At 39.6% G+C, this 20,024-nt stretch overlaps 1 protein-coding gene across 4 annotated transcripts in view; it reads left to right on the top strand.

The window, feature by feature from the left end:
- Rhobtb1 (Rho related BTB domain containing 1) overlaps positions 1-20,024 on the top strand; it is a 110,782-nt gene that overhangs the window by 58,584 nt on the left and 32,174 nt on the right. For all 4 annotated transcript variants that reach the window (XM_042696457.1, XM_042696456.1, XM_042696454.1 and 1 more), the window contains 2 exons: positions 11,871-12,072; positions 12,879-12,982. In XM_042696457.1, the coding sequence (XP_042552391.1) occupies positions 11,881-12,072; positions 12,879-12,982 (296 nt within the window). In that variant the 5' untranslated portion in view covers positions 11,871-11,880. The remainder of the gene's footprint in view (positions 1-11,870; positions 12,073-12,878; positions 12,983-20,024) is intronic.

Raw genomic sequence — 20,024 nt, 5'->3', positions numbered from 1 at the left:
TCCTTCTTCCCTGCCTAGTTTCTCAGGAACACATACAGTCCAGGAGATTGCATTTGGACAGCTACTCTACTCATCATTTCTGTCACATCATCAGATGACCTTTTACTTCTGCATTTAAAGAGACTTTCTCATGACTGGACTATTCTTCACTAATTAACTTCACTACATTCTCAAGTCTGTGGTATGCTGTTGCTACTGTGTTTACTTTTTAACTTGACAACTTTGTATTTCATGTATGGTCTTTTACCTCATTTTCATTCACACATGGTTCTGTTACTTCACCTTCTATTTATTATATTTATGCATTGGCTTCTTTTACATCAGAGATTTTTTAAGGTACTGTTATTTCTCATCCAATGCAAGATCTTTCCTCCTTTCCTTTAGATAGTTATTCATTCCCTTCTATGCTTCAGTGTTTTAGTGGATCACATATTGGATGGCACTTGCCTACTCCATCCATACAAAACAAAGTATTTATGCTGTCCAAGAGTTAAAGTATATTCTAAATGTTTGTCTAACCTTAGGCTCTGTCAGGGTCAAAAATAAAGCGCTGATAGGGTCAGGAAACTATCCAATTCCAGGGAAAGTAAGTGAAGCTTGTGGATGTGGAGTTGGGGGAGAGACATAAGGATATTAGTGAAAAATGTCACCAGTACAGAATATATCCCAATATTTGTCCTCTGTTAGGGACTACAAACTGCCACCCAACCTTTAATGCATTAATGATAATAGGAGTCAATCACTTGTGTCACAGTGTCAAAACAGGGTCTATTTGAGGAGACCAGGGAGAAAACAGAACAAAAGGAGCTAGTTTCATACTGTCATATCTGTCACTGGTCCATCTTCAGCTGGGGCACTTATGGAGATTACTCCACGCCAAAGGCAGCTTGCTAGACTCCCAATGGCTTTCTACTGGCTTCCCAACCACCCCAAGTCCATGCAGCATTTGTTACTCTAGAATATGGGCACCTGTGGCAAAGACTTGTCAGGAGGCAAAGACTGGCTTGAATCAGGTCTTTTCCTGTGAAAGCAGCAGTGTGCTGGTTTTCAGTGTTTCTCCCTTGGCCCCATGGAAGTGAATTTGGATCACAGCCTTCCAGTTTCTGGCTAGTTCTAATCCTTAGTTTCTGGTTCCGCCTAGAGTCTTCTGTCTGGATAAAAGAAGGCTAATCTCATTGATGTAATTTGTGGACAGGAGTCCAAGGCATCTGTGCATTTATTGTTATCTTACCCTGAAATCCAGCTAATTGCATTTTACAACACGGGCCTTGTAGAGCTATAATGAACTCTTTTCACATCATTTATAAATCATTCTCCATATGTAGTTTCTCCATGAACCTCCCTTTTCTCTTTTCCAGCCAAACGGTGACTCACCAAGAATAGTTGGAAACTACCCTGAGTTAGTCTAAAAATGAATGAGAACTTCATGATCATTTTATATGCAAATATTATTGAGAGTCATGCGTTGGTTCTAGGCATTAGAGCACAATGAACAATGCATTCTTTTATTTTCCTAACACCAGACTCCCTGCCTCATCCTGCCTGCATTTATTGGAGTGCTGTCTTGCCCCCTGACTTCCTAGAAAGTGAAGGAACCTGTCCTTGGTCCTTGGTGGTTCTCATGGTTACTGATACACTTCCTGTTAGGGAACAACCATGGGTGTAATGCCATCTGTCAAATACCGCTGTCATGATGAGCCACACAGATGTCCCTTAAGGTGTTTCCCTCACCAACTACAGGCTTAGCCACATGCTGCTGTTCTAGGAGGTCACAGTTTGATGATCAGTCACTAGAGAGAGAGACAGACAGACAGACACACAGACAGACACACAGAAACAGACAGACAGACAGAGACAGAGAGAGAGAAAGAGACAGAGAGAGAGAAAGAGAGAGTGCAAGTCATCTGCCAGCCCTAGCTGCAAGCTTCCTAGCGCAAGTGAGGAGTTGCTTGTTTTCAAGTTCAACAAACATTTATTGAAAGCTGCAAAAGAGGCAAGGCACCAGGAAAATATTTGAACATTGAGAAATAAATTTTTTTCACCAAAAATTTATCATCTCAGTGAGGTGGAAATGGAATGTATATATGCACATATATATATGGGTAATTATCTGTCTTACAAATCAGCATTTGAAAATCAGCATTTGATAAATACCCCAGAAGACAGTGTAAAGGATGTAGAACTTCTTCCAAAATATAAATGAATTTGTCCACTTGACTTCACCTCTGCGTATTTTACCCTGGTCATAGCCACCATCTGTTCTGTCCCAGAGAACTGGAGACTTTATGCATTTCCAAATTGGTCCTTCTGCCCATAGTCATGTTCTAACCCAATATGTTCTTTGCCCAGCAATCTTGTAATATCAGTGATACTTTTATAAAGCAATCCAGTACCTGTCACTCCCTGATTGAAACACTTCAGCACTTCCTACTGCATCTGCAATAAAACCCAGATATCTGACTACAGCATAAAGCCCTTGTGTATGATCTAGCTTGCTTTTCTAATCTCATCTCTTCCTAGCAACCGTCACTTGAGCAACCCTGGCCTGATATCTCCTCTGCCTCTAGACTGAACCTTTCTTGCCTTGGGTGAGCAGAAAAATGGGGTGCCCCTTATAGATGTCTCTCTTGTCTGACCTTCATGCCTCCACCTGTGATGTTTTCTCTCACCAAAGCCTGTTATTTTCCTTCAAGGAACTTAGCAAATCTGTGGTTTTCATTTGCCTTCTATCTATTCTCCACCAACTGACTCTGAAGTCTGTGAGGACAAGACATACCCCTGGCCTCATTATAATATAATAAATGCAAATCTCATCAATAAAAAAAATGATAGGTAAAATTATAAAGTAAATTATTTTTCCAGTGTAAAGACTGGAAATAACAAACAACTCTAACTGGTCTATATAATCACAAACATGTTAGAAGTACAAAATCTATACACCTGGACAAAAAAAATCATCTTATTCTTCTTGATTTAACTTCTGTCTCCTGTTCCCCCAAATCACAGCAGCACATATAAGGTGTGCTGATTACTCAAAGCACAAACACTGAAGTGGAAGTATCTTGACTCTACATCAGTTACCATATATTCAGTGTTTAAAAACCATTGGTTTTATTCTGATCCAGAGGTTCTATTTCTCAAAGTTGTTTTATTTTTTTTTTAATTCGGGCAGTATTCATTAAGGTCATGAGAGGTAGACGAGAAAGCACATTTCTATTCCTGGATCACTTTCCCCACTGACCTTGAGTTTTAAATAAAAATAGAGAGCACAACCTTGTGTGCATCTAGTTATCACAGGGCTCTGGAGAGGATCATGAGTGGATATATAAAACAGTGCTTGTGAGCATCAAAAGGTGGCTCTGTATTACTTGCATACATGAACTTGGATGCCATATCTTGTTACTCGCCTTTCTTTTTTTAAAATCAGAACACTGAATTGAAAAGAGATATTATTGGTTGAAATGATTAATTCTGTGGCCTTTGAAAGGAAGAAAGGTTAAACTAGTGATTTAGTTCTGTGAAATTTGGACTTGAGGAAGTCCAGCTTAGCCTTACCATCTCTTTTCCAGCTCTGAACTCGTTTGCCATTCCAGCCAAGATGTTTACTTTATGTGTAAAACAGCTCCCTCCTGCCTATGACTGGTGATTAAGAGCTCAGGCTAATGAAATCTGCAGAGTTGAAGCTTGGCTGCTGGCTAGCTATTATGCAACTCTTAACATTTCCCTTCTGTTTCTGTCAACAATATAAAATTCTCAGCTTTTCTGTCATAACTAACCCTTCAAATACTCCAAAATTTGTTCTACTGGTATTTCTTAATAGCCAAACTCCACTTTGTCTTGAAGTTTAGGTTATATGCTTTTGGAAGGAACAAGCAAACGAGTGGAGATTCAATAGTATCACTCAGAGTATCTATGTCAGCTGAATGGAGTACTGAATGCACAGGCACTTTTATGTGCCTTAGATTGCTCTCCCTGCCTTGATCACAATAGCAACTAAAATTAGGGATTCTGCAGAAGGCATAGTAAGAGTTAATATCTTCTATTGGCATGTGATTCATAACAGACAGGAAGCCCCTAATGGAGTATCTTAAGACAACTACTTCTGCCTGCCATTCCTCCTATCTGATCTTCTTTTTCCCCCGAGTCTGGGGGCTTAAACTCAGGGCCTGTGCACTGTCCCTGAGCTTCTTTTGCTAAAGGCTAGCACTCTACCACTTGAACCACAGCACCACTCCCAGGCTTTTCTATTTATGTGGTACTGAGGAATCAAACCCAGGTTCCATGCATGTTAGGCAAGCACTCTACCACTAGGCCACATTCCTAGCCCTCATATCTAGCCTTCTATTAGAGGCATTCCTTTACCATCACCTGAATTCAATTTGTGCCCTTATATTTAAGTGCACCTATTGGGACACACAGGCACATCTTAGATTTCATCAACCACAGTGTCACTGGATAGTGAATTATGGGGCCTGGACTCTAAAGGTCATGTAATAGTAGAGTGTGAAGGAATAGATGGACTTTTCCAGGAGCCTGCATATAAAATAGACACCAAATACCTTGAAAGTATCAACTGAAGGACTCCAGGTGGGCTTGAGGTACCACCACAGGAAGAGAAGAGATTTAAAGAGCACATTCAGCTACATCACTATATTTTAAGCTGTGATTGACCCTATTAGAGAAAGTCACTATTAAATTAGTTGGCCTTTGAACCAGAGGAGGTAGGCAGGAAGCCTTTATAGAAGAGAACTATTTAGCACATAAATGTAACCTAGAAATATTTAAAATCATTAAATGTATGAGATGGCACTCAGAAGATACAACCACAAATAAAAAATAAAAAATTCACAAGTTTTCTCCTCTAACCATCATTGGTCAGGCAAGAAAGTAAATTTGGTCTGTGAGAAAGATGAAAAGCTTTTAGAGATGATAGATGAATTAGGTTTGAAAAAATGATTCTAATTCTGAGCCAAACAAGAAATAGAGGGTGATTGACAAAAAAAAAAAAAAAGAATGGCATCTGTAAAAGTATAAAGGTGTAATAAACATTCGGAATCAAGACAGCCCTTTGTGTCCCTGAAGCATACTGTGCTAGTTTCTTATTGCTGCTGTAACAAATTATCAAAAACTTAATGTTTGAAAGCAACACACATTTATTAACTTACAAGTTCTAAATATCAGAGGTTTAAAGTGGATGTCACTGAACTTCAAACATTGGCAGAGCATGTTCCTTTTTTTCCTTCTGGAGGATATAAGGGAGAATCTGTTCCCTTACCTTGTCTAGCTTCTAGAGGTCACCTGCATTCTCTGGACCTTTCTTCCATCTTTAAAACCAGCAAAAAAGCATCTTCATATTCCAACTCTGATCTCCTGCCTGCCTCTTCCACATTTACAAAGACCTTGTGATTACATTGGACCCAAACAGAAAAAAACAAAACAAAACAGGACAATCTCCTTATATTAAAGTCATCTGATTAGAGATCTTGCTTCTTTCTGCAATACTAGTTTCCCCTGCCATGAAACCTGAGCATCTTTTCAGATTCTAAGGACTAAGACATGGATATTAAAGGGTCACCACTTTGCCTACCACACATTTAATATATATTGAGTATATGTTTTACCCTTGGCATAAAAGACGATCTACCAAGCATGGCATATCACCTAATAATGTTTATGATTTGTTTGCTTGTTTTGTTTTATGTGACAACACGGGGCTTGAACTCAAGGACTGTTCCTGAGATTTTTTTCTTGCTCAGGCTAGTGTTCTACCAATTGAGCCACAGCAGTTTTTTGCTGGTTAATTGGAGAAGATGTTTTAGGGACTTTTTTTCCCTGACTAGCTTCAAACCTCTATTGTTAGAGCTCAGCCTTCTTAGTACCTAGGATTATAAGCATGAGTCTCCAGAACCTAGCAAATAATGTTTTAAAAATCAGATTTTTTTGTAAGGTATTATGGGTGTGTTTCTATTAACTACTACTGCCTAACAAACCACCTCAAAGGTGGGCACCCCCAAACAATAACACTATTTCTCAATATTCTGTGATCCTCAGAAATCTGGATGCATCCCTGCTGGCTTCATCTGGGTTTATTAATACAAATACATTCAGATAGAATGTCAACTAGTCTGAACATCCAGGATAATTGCACATTATCTGGCATTTAGTGGTGGCCATCATCCTGGCTGCTTTGGTTCTCAATGTGAATTCTCAGCCTCTGCCTGCTAGCTTTAAGGTAGTGTTAGAACAGCATGAAGAAGGTGGGAAGTCTAGGACCTCCAGAGGCCTACATGCTAGCACTTACTTAGCACTCCCTTCCACCATGTTCTTCTTAGCCAGGCAGTCAACAAGTTCAAGCAGAAGGGAAATGGACTACAACAGCCCATGTGAGTTGCTGCAGTGCTCTACTCTGAGAGTGGGAGTCTAAAATTTGGTATTTGAGAGGGGAAATGTTGGTCAGGCATTGCCTGATACCCAGTACATGGATGTAAGGATGAATGGGTAGAGCAGAGAGTGTTGAGAATCACAGCACTGGAGAAATAAAGAAACTGGGAGGCAGCGGGTTGGAATACACCATCCTGTGGACATATTATAAACACTGAGGTAGCAGGGAATGGGAAGTAGTCGCCTGAAATATAGTGGAGGACAATAATTTTGGCACAGAAGGTATGGAATAGTCACACCCAGGATGGGAGTTTGTACAGTCTGCCTGTTTTCTGCCACAGGCCACTTAGATATTTACATAATTCATATAAAATGATCAGTACAGATGGACAGACCTCAGGCAGCCAAAGAGAAATATAGGTCTCATTAGGCAAAGATGTTAAGAAATGATTTCATTGGCCTTATACAGACCTGGGCTGGATGTTCCTTAGCCTTGCATAACCATGGAGATCATGATGACATGTGTCTAAGGCAGCTCTGTGGATTGTAAACACCCGGTATCCAGAGCAGTAGCCATCCAGAGACACTTGAGTAGGCTCCACACCACCTTCTTCCCCTGTGGTTTCTAAATAAACTTAATGCTTCTGACATCCACAATGTCAGAATAGGTCTGACAATGTGCAGGTAGGTCTTTTCGGGATACATTTTAACTCTTGGTATCCATGTGCTAAGCATTTGTTCAAGCACACAAATGAAGTTCAAGTTAGTTTGGAGTAAGAAGATACCAACACCGACCTTATAACAGGTTGCCAGTGCTTGTTCTTCCAAACTTTTTCTTTTCTACCTTTCTTGTCTCTCTGGGTATGTATCTAAAACCTACAGGGCCTCCTTCAGCAGGATTTATGGTGGTGACATTTATTAACTGTGTTAAATGAATAATATTTATTCCTTTCATTCTAGGTAAATGAAAATCATAGAGCCAGATAGTCATTATCCAGATGGTCCTAAGAGCTCATTCAACCATAAGAGAGCTAGATATGAATAAATTAGAGTCCATAATGAGTAGAGAAGGCGAGAACTGCATATTTTCATAATCACTACCATCATTTAATGTTTACTTGTTTATGTATAACAGATGAACAACTGATTTACAACAGTGCAAGTAGAACATGAGTTTACCCCATTGGCTGAGATTTCACTTTGTTAAAATGATGTTTTGATTGCCACAAAACAAAAAGAAATCTTTACCCCCAAATAAAAGAATTTCAGTATTTAGAAATTCTGCAAGGCTTCCTGGAAATTCCATATCTGTAGCGAGTGATGTGGGCTATGAATATTTCATTCCACTCTGCTTTTTATTCTCCCTCACAGATTGTCCCAGATGCACCAGCTCAGCACCTGTAGCACTTACTTTGGTCTAGATCAGGGATTAGAAGACTCATGAGTGTTAGTCTTACCTTGGACCCAAAAATTCTTTCTTAGGCCTACAGGAAATATGTCTAAAAATAAGTGAGGTGATGATAGTTTTTATAACCATAGCCTTAACATCAAACTTGAAGGGTTTCTATCCCTCTCCAAATCTTCTGTAAGAGCTAGACGGCTTTTCCATCCATGTTTTGGTGAAGAAGATTACTTAGGAGGTTCCTCCAGCAATCAGAGGATCTTCTCTAGTAATCAGAGCTAGTTTGAAAGCCCACAAGGAAACCAATGCTGTATTCTTAGTATCATATCTCAGTTTTTATTAAATCTGAACATTCCTCCAGGTTTAGGGATTAGTTTTCTATAATGTTTTCTATTTTTGAAAAATCAGATTTACTCTCAAAAGGACTAACATGCTTTTTTTAAACCACTTTGGACATTAAAAATGCTGTACCTAACTTCCAAGTTGTAGACTCCAAATGGAATATGTTTTCCTGATTTGGGCTACCTCATAGTAATAGCAATTGCTATTTATCAAACAGTATTAGCAATTGTTGCCATTTTTATTGGAATCTATAAATGCCATATAAAAATGTTTCACCTTCCTTTCCTACTGTTTTCTTTTTTTCTTCTTCTTCTTTTTTTTTTTTTTTTGTCGGTTGTGGGGCCGGAACTCTGGGCCTGGCCACTGTCCCTCAGCTCTTCAGCTCAAGGCTAGCGCTCTACCACTTGAGCCACAATGCCACTTCCGGCTTTTTTTTCTGCTTATGTGGTGCTGGGGAATCGAACCTAGAGCCTCATGCATGCAAAGCAAGTACTGTACCAATGAGCCACCTTCCCAGCCCCCTACTGTTTTCTTCTAACTTATTATGCCTCTTTCTTTACATCTGAAACTTGTTCATCTTTCCTTGCTTGAGGTCATCTATGTGCCATCTTGTGTTTGTATTCTTCAATTTTCAATGAACTACTCTTGCTAGTGCTTCTAAACTTTACCGTTTTTATAGATCTTTGTCATTATTAAGTGTTTTGAGTTTGCATCTAATCCTGGCTTCCCACCTGGGTCAATTTTGTTGTCATCTAAAAACATGCATCTTCAGTACCAAAATTATAATTTTTAAATCTTTATTATAAAATACTGTACAGAGGGGTTACAGTTACATGAGTAAGGTAATGAGTACATTTCCTATTGAGCATTGTTACCCCTCCTTTGTTTTTCCCCTACCATTTTTTCCATCCCCACCTCCCAAACTCCACCCCCATCCCGGAGTTGTAAGTTCATTTTCAACATAGTGTCTTGAACAACTCCTTGTTACAATGGGTCAACCTGTATCTTTGTTTCAGCATTTTGTTATTTCCCCTCCCCTCCCAAAATTAGAAAAATGTATATACAAGATACAGGACACCAGAATCAAACACAGTGAAAACAGGGTTATACCATGGGGGAAGAACACATAAAATAAACAAAAAAAAAAATCACATAGTACATTAAAAACAACAGCAACAAAGATAAAACCTCTTGAGTCCCTATCTTGGGGTTCATTTAGCTTAGCCTCATCTCATATGGTCTTATGTACATAGCTTTCACCTCCATCAAAAAGAATGACACTGCCCCATTTGTTAGGAATTGAAAGACTTGGAAAAAATTATATTAAGTGAAGTAAGCCAGACCCAAAGAAACATAGGTCCCATGGTTTCCCTTATTTGTAATAACTAGTATACGTCTAGGATAATCTTACGAGACAAGCAGAAAAGGTCAACAGCTATGTACATAATTATAATTTTTGAAGCCAACAATATGTCAGATACTGCAGGAGGGACTTATGAGATCTGTTTCTTTAATCCTCCGATAACCTCAGGTTGATGGATGGTATTATAATTCCCACTTAACAGATGGCAAGGCTGAGGCCTTGAAAATAGAATGCATCCAAAGTCAAATGGCTGGAAAGCGAGGTGGTTAGGATTCAAACTCTCAGCCATCTAAAGTGCTGTTTGTTTTCCTCAGTACTATGACATTTGGAATTAGGTGATTTGGGGTTGAGTAGAAGGGTTGTCTGGGCATTGAGGTATATTAAACAGTAGCATCTTTGGCCTCTGCCTTCCAATAGCCTGTAGTTTTTTAATGTAGCCCTTCAAATTGTGACAACCAAACATCTCCAGTGTCCATATTCCCTGGGGTGTATTTAAAAAACATTAGTCTAATACCAGATTCATTCTTTTCACTGCTTTATATTGTTAGGGAAGTGAAAATACCACAAAATTTTAACACACAGTATTAAAAGGGTTCAACTTTAGAAGTCACTACACTTGGCTGATTATCGAAACTGGAAATTTGTGGAAGACTCCACCCAAAACATTCAGAAAAGGCATTGCCTGGTAGGCCACAGATGCCTATCTATTCAGCCTATTCATGATGTAGGAACCACAGAGAAAATCCTAGCCTTAACCACATCTGCTTCCTGGGATCACTCTTCCCCATCTCTGCCAAATTGCCCTCTACCCTTGGATTTAACACCTCCTGTGATGGCATTTCAGGTGGTAATTCCATCTCCTAACCATCCTAAATGTGAAAATGTGTTCTTCCTAATATGATTCCTTGTCTCCTTTCATGTAGTTCCTTAGCCCACTAATTAGCATTTTTCTCACACCAGTGGAATTCAACCTAGTTTTGCTGTAGTCTCTCCTTAGAACAGTTTCTTTGGGCTGTTTTTTTGTTTTGTTTTGTTTTGTTTTGTGCTGGTCTTGTGGCTTGAACTCAGGGCCTGGGCATGGTCCTGAAACTTTTTTCACTCTAGGCTACCACTCTGTCACTTGAGCCATAGCTCCACTTCTTTCTTTTTGGTAGTTAATTGGAGATAAGAGACTCATCGACTTTCCTGGCTCCAGACCACAATCCTTAGATCTCAGCCTCCTGAGTAGCTATGATCACAGCAAGATAGATATTGACGCCCAACTCCGCATGGTTTCTTTACCATAATGGTAAAACCATTATGTGCTCCTTAAAAATGACCATCTATCAGTTTTTTCCATCTAATAATAGATTTCCTCAAAAGGGCAGTTACAGCTCATTAAAATCTTACAGATTGCAAACTCAGTCTGACATGCAGATGTTACCTGAACTGAGGCTGCTCCTGGTACATAGAGAGACTTTCTCCAGAGAAGCTAGGCTGAAGTGGCTTTTCCTCTTCCTCTTCCTCCTCCTCCTCATCCCATATTCACCAGCCCCGTTTTAGCTGTCTTTGGCTCTCCTTCCTGGCAAAAGCATTCTTTACCATATGTTTCAGATTTCTTGAAGGAAGAAAAGGAAAAGAAAAAGCCTACAAAAAAATCTCGCTGTATAATAAGCCTTCTTAAAATATTTTTATTAATAAGTAAGTAAATGAAGGAATGTAAGCTAATTTGGTTAATATTTCAGGATTCAGGCTGAAGTTTCTTCTTCTTTTTTTGGTACACATCTTTAAGTAGTTATACAAAGGCATTTCAATTCTGTGTGTCAGTTCAGTTTATTCTTTCTGAACGTCAAGCGATCTTACAGCCTATGCTCTTTCTTGGCTCCCCTCTAAGTCGTCTAAGAGCTTTGCACTTTTAGAAAACTGCCTCTCAGCAACAGATATTGGATAATTCAAAGATCACGGCAGTGAAGTAGGCACTAATATTGTCAGCACAGCCAGTGCCCTCTCAGAGGTTAACCTATAGGTGACCAGTCTTACCAGCCCACAGACATGAGTAACTAAGTGAGCTATAAATGTGTGCCAGCTGTCCTTACAGTGCCTGGACAGATCTGCAGTGGGCAGGTTATGTTTAGAGAAAACCAAGGAGAAAATAACATGTTAACCGGAATAAACTGTTTGGGGTCAAAATAACAGTCTGGTGTTTTTGTTCTTTGGTGAGATATAAAAAGAAAGCTTGAGTTTCAACTAGGCTTCATACGAACTTCTGAGCTTCTTTGCCTAGGCTTGCGTACCTCCAAGGACGTGGTTGGACAAAAGCAAAACTGTTCTGAGCGCCTCTGGTTTTGGATTGCACTTGAAAGCTTCTGTGTGTCTAATGTGGCATCCATCTTCCTTCTGCAGAGTTTTATAAATGGACACTGACATGGACTACGAAAGGCCCAACGTTGAAACCATCAAGTGTGTGGTCGTGGGGGACAATGCTGTGGGGAAGACACGTCTGATCTGTGCCAGGGCATGTAATACCACGCTGACGCAGTACCAGCTGCTGGCCACCCATGTACCAACTGTGTGGGCTATCGACCAGTACCGAGTTTGCCAGGAGGTAAGATATTCAAGGTATCTTTAGAATCCTTAGGCCATCATTGCTGTCTGCTGGAAGAGGGTGGCTAAAATTAAAACACCAAAGAAAATTAAGCTTTTTTTTTTCTTTTTTTAATGGTAAAAACAGTGTACAGAGGGATTACAGTTATGTGAGTAAGGTAATGAGTACATTTTCTATCGAGCATTGTTACCTCCTCCTCTGTTTATCCCCTACCATCCCTTCCCTCCCCACCTTCCCAAACCCTCCCTTCCCCCAAGTTGTAAAGTTCGTTTTCAACATAATGTCTTGTACATCTCATTGTTACAATGGGTCAACCTGTATCCTTGGTTCAGCATTTTGTTATTTCCCTTCCCCTCCCCAAATATAAAAATGTATATACAAGATGCAGGGCACCAAAATCAAATACAGTGAAAACAGGGGTTGTACCGTGGGGGAAACACATACAAAAGAAGCAAAAAGAAAATTCACATAGTGCATTTTAAATATGTTAAAAAACAATAGCAAGAAAGAAAAAAAAATTGTGTCTCTATCTTGGGATTCATTTCACTTACCATCATCTTATATGGTCGTATATACATAGCTTTTGACTTTTTCTGCTTTAGTGCTACAGGAGAAAACAAAAGCAAAGTGCATCCTTGGGAGTGTGGCTATGGTACCCAAATGAGGTTTAAGTCCTGTGATTTTCAGAAGGGAGGAAACTCAATGCAAGTGGGTTGAGGGGTAGTGAGGGGTGGTGACTTGGACTTCCTTCCCCCTGGGGAGGCTCTGGTTAACCTCTCCCTCTCCCCTCTCTCTCCTCTTGTCAGGTCCTAGAGCGTTCCCGGGATGTTGTCGATGAAGTAAGCGTTTCTCTTAGACTTTGGGATACTTTTGGTGATCATCACAAAGACAGACGTTTTGCATATGGCAGGTAAACTAAGACAAGTGCATCGTGTTTGAGCCTGAGTTGAATTTCCTTTGCAAAACTAGCAGCTGGTTTACAACTCAACAAAAAACGTATCAGAGGGCCTTGAAAATATATTGGGTTCTGCTACCTCTGAGAAAAGAATATAAAGGAAGATAGGGTTTCCTGATGTTTAGAAAAACTTCACCATGCCACTCAGAAAGTCCTTCATGAAAACAGCCAGTGCTCCTGAAGCTGGGAGGTTTGCTAGGTGAGGATTCTGTTTCACTCTCCAGCCTTGGGCCACTTTGAGATTTTTTTGAATGGTCTTCCATTTGCTTTTTTTTTTTTTTTTTTTAATGTTTCAACTTATCTTAGCACTTTGGCTGCCCTATTTCAGAAGGTCTCTTTGTGGGTTTTTTGTTGTTGAGTTTTTTTTTTCTTGACCATATTAGCAAGCATCTGATGTTACTTGTTTTGGACTTTGTGTTATCTGAAAAGACTCTCTTTTTTTAATTTGAAAGTCGTTTTTACAAAGAAAGAAAAATATCTCTGAAGTCCTTCAAAGACATGTTTCCAAAATGAACTAATGTCTGTTTTTCAGTAAATAATAATAATAAGGAAAGAAAGAAGGAAAACTCCAGCAAAGGGAAGATTAATGTAAAAGAATAGTTACATGAGTAGGGACATAGAGTGCCTTAAAATTAGCTACTTTTCCTCAGAGTATCTCTTAGTATTTCAGAGTATCTCTTAGTGGATAGGTTACAGTATAGCTGGTTTTCATTCTCTAGATAGAAATGGGGGGGGTACTAATTATGAATTAATATATTATATTTTAAGTTTAGAATTTAGGTGTCATGCTTAGTTGTCCCTTCTTAACATTAAATACCATGTTATCTCACAAGCCCATGAGTTACTTATGCTTTAATATTGAAATAAATATTAGAAAGTTTCTTCATCTCTTCAAACTGGTAGCTCTCTGAACCCATACAGTTCACACAACTATAGTAAAAATGTTAGTTTAAAAAAAAACAAATTTGTAAACTAAACTGATTGTCAGACATTTACAAAAGTAATCTAAAATATTGAGTTAACTTCTGAAAGGGGGCTGGGTACCTATGGCTCACTCCCATAATCTTGCTACTAGAGAAGCTGAGATCTGAGGATTGAGATAACAAATCTGAGAGACTCATCTCCAATTAACTAGCAAAAAGCCAGAAGTAGAGGTGAGGTAGAGTGTCAGCCTTGAGTAAAAAGGCTAATGAGAGCACCCCTCTCCCCCCCCACAAAAAAAATGCTAGAAGTGTTTTACCTACTGGGAAATAGTTCTGGAAGAGCCTGGGACTCAGACCATTTTGTTCAAGGAGACTGGAAAAAAAGAGACCTATGTCAGTAAAACATGATTTCATTGGCTCTTTTGTAATCAGAACTTTTAAACTTAATAGCCAGTATCATATCTCCTACATATCCTGGGGGTTTGTTGTTGTTTTCTTTACATAATGTGCTTGGTTGTTATCTTAGTGCAGTTGTTTTTTCTTTGTCCAGTTGATCTACATAAAAAATATTAATAAATGTATCTGTTTGTTGGTACTATGCAGTCAAGTTTGTGTTATCTATGGTTTCATGGAAGCCGGTTCTAGAAGAATATCTTTCTTTGAACTGAGAATAGATGCAAAGATTGTCAAAGGACATTTTGTAACCCCACTTCTGAAAAATGTCATGCAAAGATGGATCTGACGATAGGAGCTCACCAAGACATTTAGGCTTAGGCTCCACCAAGTATATTGCAAATGTGTTGTGGCCACTTGAAATGTATGTGTTTGAAACAACAACTTGTAATATGGCCCCACCACTTAAACTCAAAGTGGTGACAGAAAAGCTGCATTCTTTTCATGGCATTCCTGTTCAATGACACCATGATCCACACAGATCTGAGCGGGGCCTCATCCAGCTCCCTGACATAGCTGGAGTCATTTTACCAACATGTCATGCTTGTATTTGTCCACGCCCAATGAAAATAAGCTTCTCCTTCCTGTGACTCCATCAGATCAAAGTGCATTGTTCTGGTTCCCTGTCTGTAATGTTGGGGGCCATCCGTTGTAACCCGTTCCTCATTGGATGAAAACAAGAAGCGGTCCTCAAGCCAAGTTTGATTCTCTTGAGAAACATTCCTGTGTTTCTGGCCTTGCTCCCCTGGTGGCCTCACTTTGTGTGTGATGTTTGTACCTTGTGTTTCCTCAGTCCTTTCCCTTCTCCACAGCCCCCAGGCTCCCTGTCACACACCCTGCCACTATTATAATAGAGAATAAAAACCAGAGCCACTCTGCTCACCTCTAAACATGTTTCTGGAAATGCTAAATATGTAACCCCACAATCAGATACTGCCAAAATTAGATTTATGGGAAATTCTGATAGCAGCAGTTGTGCCTCGTTTTATTCATTTGTACACCAGTTCTCTGCATTGCTGGGGGACAGCTGTTTAATTTCTTAATAGCTTCCATTTTTAGCTTTGGTGAAGGGGTGGCGAATCGTAATTACTGTTTCTGACAGTTTGGTTCAAAAGCCTAATTTCCGACTCTGGTGTTTTTTTTTTTTTTAATTATAAGTTACTGGGATGTATAACACTCATAAACTTTTGGCCTGTGAAATATTACAAGGTACTTGGTACCCTTTTAAAATAGCTTGGTTAGATTCCTTCAGTGACAGTGAGAGAATCCAGAGTCATACCAAGATGCCTCAGCCCTCATCATGTGCTTCCTCTGCTTCCAAGCACAAAAGAAGCTCAGCAGTTGCCCCTCAAACATTCTTAGGTACTGGCAAGCTCAGACCTCTGGGTCAAACGGGTTATCAGTGGTAAGCTGCCTGCCAACTTGACTTTGAAATGTTTCTAGCATGATTTAAATATAACCAGATTGTTATTGCTCTCTTCATAACTTACAGAGAGCTAGTTAGCCTACTTCTTTGTATCCAATCAAGATGGCTCCAGTGCACCGAAGGCCTACTGTGTGCTACACCATGAGTTAATTTCTTCAGGAACAGGAACAGAGATACAGCGCTACAACTGAGCACAGAGCTGAGTGTGTATATCACAGTGGCTGGCCCAGTTGTGAGTCTCAGAAGCCAGTTCACACCCAGCTCTCCAGATTCCTGACTCCTTCCTCTGTGCCAGGTTACCACCACCTGGTTTCAAACAGCATGCAACTGAAAACAACCCCATGTCAGTGAGCTGGGTTTCTGTTTGTTCTTCCATATTTGTGTAAAGCCTCAGAACCTAGAGATCTCAAACCTCATCTAGTTGACCCTTTTCCTTCGGAAATGGAAGTTACCTAGCCAGCTGAGAAAAAAAAAAATACCCATATGGGGTCCTTCCATTGGAGGGAGCTGAAAAGGGAGTCGAGTCGAGTTAATATCAACATTCTGGCACTCAGCATGCCTGAGATCTGCCAGACCCTCTTTCTTGGGAGTGAAGGCCTCAACTCTCTTATAGCCTTCCCTCCCACCTCCTACTCTCCATCCACTTTTGGATGATCTTTTGAAGATCTTCTCGGGATCTTTTGAAATGTCAGGAACAAAACTGTATACAGTAACCACGGCTGTGATCAGCTGCTCATTTTCTGCTTAAAGGCATAGCACTCAAACAGTCTTCCCTGGAACATTTATTTGTTAAGACTTAAAGGTTTACTCTTTGGTACCTGGGGCTGAAAAGCTAGACAAAGAGGATGGGTCCTATCTTCAACACGACTGCCAGGCCCCTCAAGCTTTCTCTTCTAGTCATGCCACATACAAATAAATACAACTCTTTGTGGCTTTCTTTCCTTGGAACCTCCTTTCACCACGCTCTCTTAGGGTCAGATAACCTCCAGACAGCTGATAAAGCTGATGTTACTACTGGTGAGGACAACAGCTACATTTTAGTCAAGGTTACCCATGGTTGCTGTTGGGTGGCCCTGCCCTTCTTCATTCTCAGGGTGACTCAACAAGGTTGGATCACAGTGGAGGCACAGGGAAGACCAAGGACAGACAAATGGGAAAGCCCAACTTTAAAGCCTATACTCCTCTCCTGCTCCCATCTTGTGATGTTATGTGGATTTTGGCTGGTGACAAGCTCACTTGAAATTTCCCTTTGGTACAACTTTAAGCCTTATATTGTCCTATGTGGACTGTGAAGACCAGTACACATTCTCTCTCTGTCTCTCTCTGTCTGTGTCTCTGTCTGTCTGTCTCTCTCTCTCTCTCTCTCTCTTTCCAACTCAGATATTCCAGCGCTTTTCTTAATTTCTTTAATCCATAGAAAATAACCTAATATAAGCCAGGCACTGGTGGCTCACGCCTGTAATACCTAGCTACTCAGGGGGCTGAGATCTGAGGATCAAAATTCAAAGCCAGCCCAGGCAGTAAAGCCCGTGAGACTCTTATCTCCAGTAAACCACTCAGAAAACCAGAAGTGGCACTGTGGTTCAAGTGGTAGAGCACTAGCCTTGAGCTGAAAAGCAGAGGGACAGCCCCTAGGCCCAGAGTTCAAGCCCCATGACCAACCAAAAAGAAAGAAAAGAAAAAGAAAAGCAAAAAGAAACAAAAGAACCTAATATTTACCAGCATTTTTTAAGTATCTAAATATACACTAGTCTTTCCATTTTCAGTAAAGATGATAAATCCCAGAAAATTCTTTTGAGTGGCTTGGAATCTTGGATGCGGAGGGGGGCGGGGAGGAGGCATGTTTTCTTTGAAACATTTAGCTAAAAAATGAGAACATGCTTGCCCTAATCCTCAACACTTTCAAAGGCATATTTTCTATCTGGTTGAAACCAATTTATTTTACAGTTTATTCTTTCACACTGATTTTTTTTTCAAATGTTGTTGGCTCTTATGTAAAGTACAGTATGTGTTCTAAATTATATCATTCATCAGAGCTGTGGTTTCTGTGTATCTGTTTAGATAAGATGGATTTGGTTTCATGTGGAAGGCTCATGTAATTAAATACAGAACACACCCATTTTTTGAATGCTCAACTGAGATCTTTAAAACATTCAAAGCCATGGGTGATCCGTGTTTGTGTCTTTGCCTATGATGAGGTTAATGCCAATGTGCGAGGGAGTAAGAAACAATGAAAGCACCTAGAATTTTCTCAAGTCAGCTTTATACACTACATATTCTACACAAAGCCAGAGTAGCATTCTAATGATGATTCAAGATGGTTAAATTGCCTGATAATACCATAAACTCTAACATGGGAGGTGGACCAGGGACAGAGACTATGCAATATGAGTGAGTCTATCACCTTGAACTTAAAAATCAAAACAAATTTTAAAAGTCAAGATCATTATTGCTGTTTCATGTTTGCTTCTACTCCAGGCTAAGTTTGTTACTGTTACTGATCCTGACTTTATTTAGGTTGATGATATTTTTATTTGGTATGAATATATTTGGCTTAATGTTAATATTTTAAAATACATTATTTGTCTGGATTACTGAGTGTTTTGGTCCCTGTTACATTTTACACTTGAGACTGCTACTTTCCCACTATCTCTCTAGCCCAAGGCCTGACCGTTGGCTTTGTAAATGGATAGGAAATAGCAAAGGGAAGAAAATTAGCAGTGGTGCATGCACTTTGTGGGAAAGCAATCTAAACTGCACTTTTCAATGTGTTAGTACCCACAGGTCTGTGAATACTAATTAAGTTGTGTCCTAAAGATATTCAGTCGCCAAGTCAGGAGCTGGTGGCTCACACCTGTAATCCTAGCTACTCAGGGGGCTGAGATCTGAGGATTGCGGTCAAAGCCAGCCCAGGCAGGAAAGTCCGTGAGACTCTTATATCCAATAAACCACCAGAGAACCAGAAGTGGCACTGTGGCTCAAGCGTTAAAGCACTGGCCTTGAGCTGAAGAACTGAGGGCCAGCGTCCAGGCTCTGAGTTGAAGTCCCATGAATGAAAAAAAAAAAAAAAAAAAAAAAGATGTTCAGTCCCCAAACAAAAAGAACTAAAAGTTGCTCAAGCTATTGAAAAAATAGAAAGACATAAAAGGACTCATTACTTAGACCAAGAAACTGGAATAGTGGTTCTTTAGGAGGCTGTACTAAGTTAGTTCTCATACCTGAGTACATTTATGCATAGTGCTTGTGATAACACTTCCAGAGACATGAATCAGCCAATTTTAGCCAGTACCTAGATGATTATGAAGCCAACAGTGCTCAGTCACACTCTGGTCAACACCGTTATGATGCGTATAACCAAACTGAAACTACACTGGTGGCATCCTTGAAGATTACGATTACATTGAGATCTTCTGAATGAAGGCCACTAAGAAAAAAAGAGCATACACTGTGCCATCTTATTTATATACAGTTCTAAAAAATGTAGCATAATCTATAGCAATATAACAACCTCAGATAATAAGAGCAGATGATGGAGAGAAGGATGAAGTATAAAGGGACATGTGGAAACTTTGGAGGACAATGGAAGCATTTGTTATCTTGAGTGCAGTGATAGTTTCAGTGGGAATACAGATGTCAAAACTAAACCAATTAAAGACATTAAATATGCAAAGTTTAATATATTTCAACTGCATCCCAATAAAAATTTTAAGATGAGAAGTATTTTCATACAAAATGTAATCTATAAATTATGAGGAAATGTTTATATGGAAGACTTTATGTGTTTCAATTATTTATTTAACTTTAAGTTAATTCTCACTAAAAACATAAATCATCCTGGAACTCAGGGGAAATAAGTGGAAGCAAAGCCTTACTAGCTGAAGATGAGAACTGGGGTAGGTATATATAAAATCTCCCAGCTAGTGAGGAGACACTATCATATTATTACAAAAAAACTCTTCCCTCAGAGAAAGAGACTTCAATTCAGTGGGTCATTGTCAGATCATATGACCTGTCCTTTGTCCATGACTGTGTTTGTATCTTTTTCTAAGAAGATTCCTTTCATCAAGTACTCTGTGGCAGCCAAATAGAGAACACTAAGTTCTGTGAAAGCTTTCTGTTTCTCCACCAAATAGTATCCATTTTGTCTTTCATAGCTGTGCACTCTAAAACTCTCTAGAATGTAGTAGAAACCTCT

The sequence above is a fragment of the Dipodomys spectabilis genome, unplaced genomic scaffold (genome assembly GCF_019054845.1).
Source record: "Dipodomys spectabilis isolate Male_0828 unplaced genomic scaffold, ASM1905484v1 ptg000207l, whole genome shotgun sequence".
Classification (NCBI taxonomy): domain Eukaryota; kingdom Metazoa; phylum Chordata; class Mammalia; order Rodentia; family Heteromyidae; genus Dipodomys; species Dipodomys spectabilis.
This window is presented reverse-complemented; position numbering and strand designations above follow the sequence as displayed.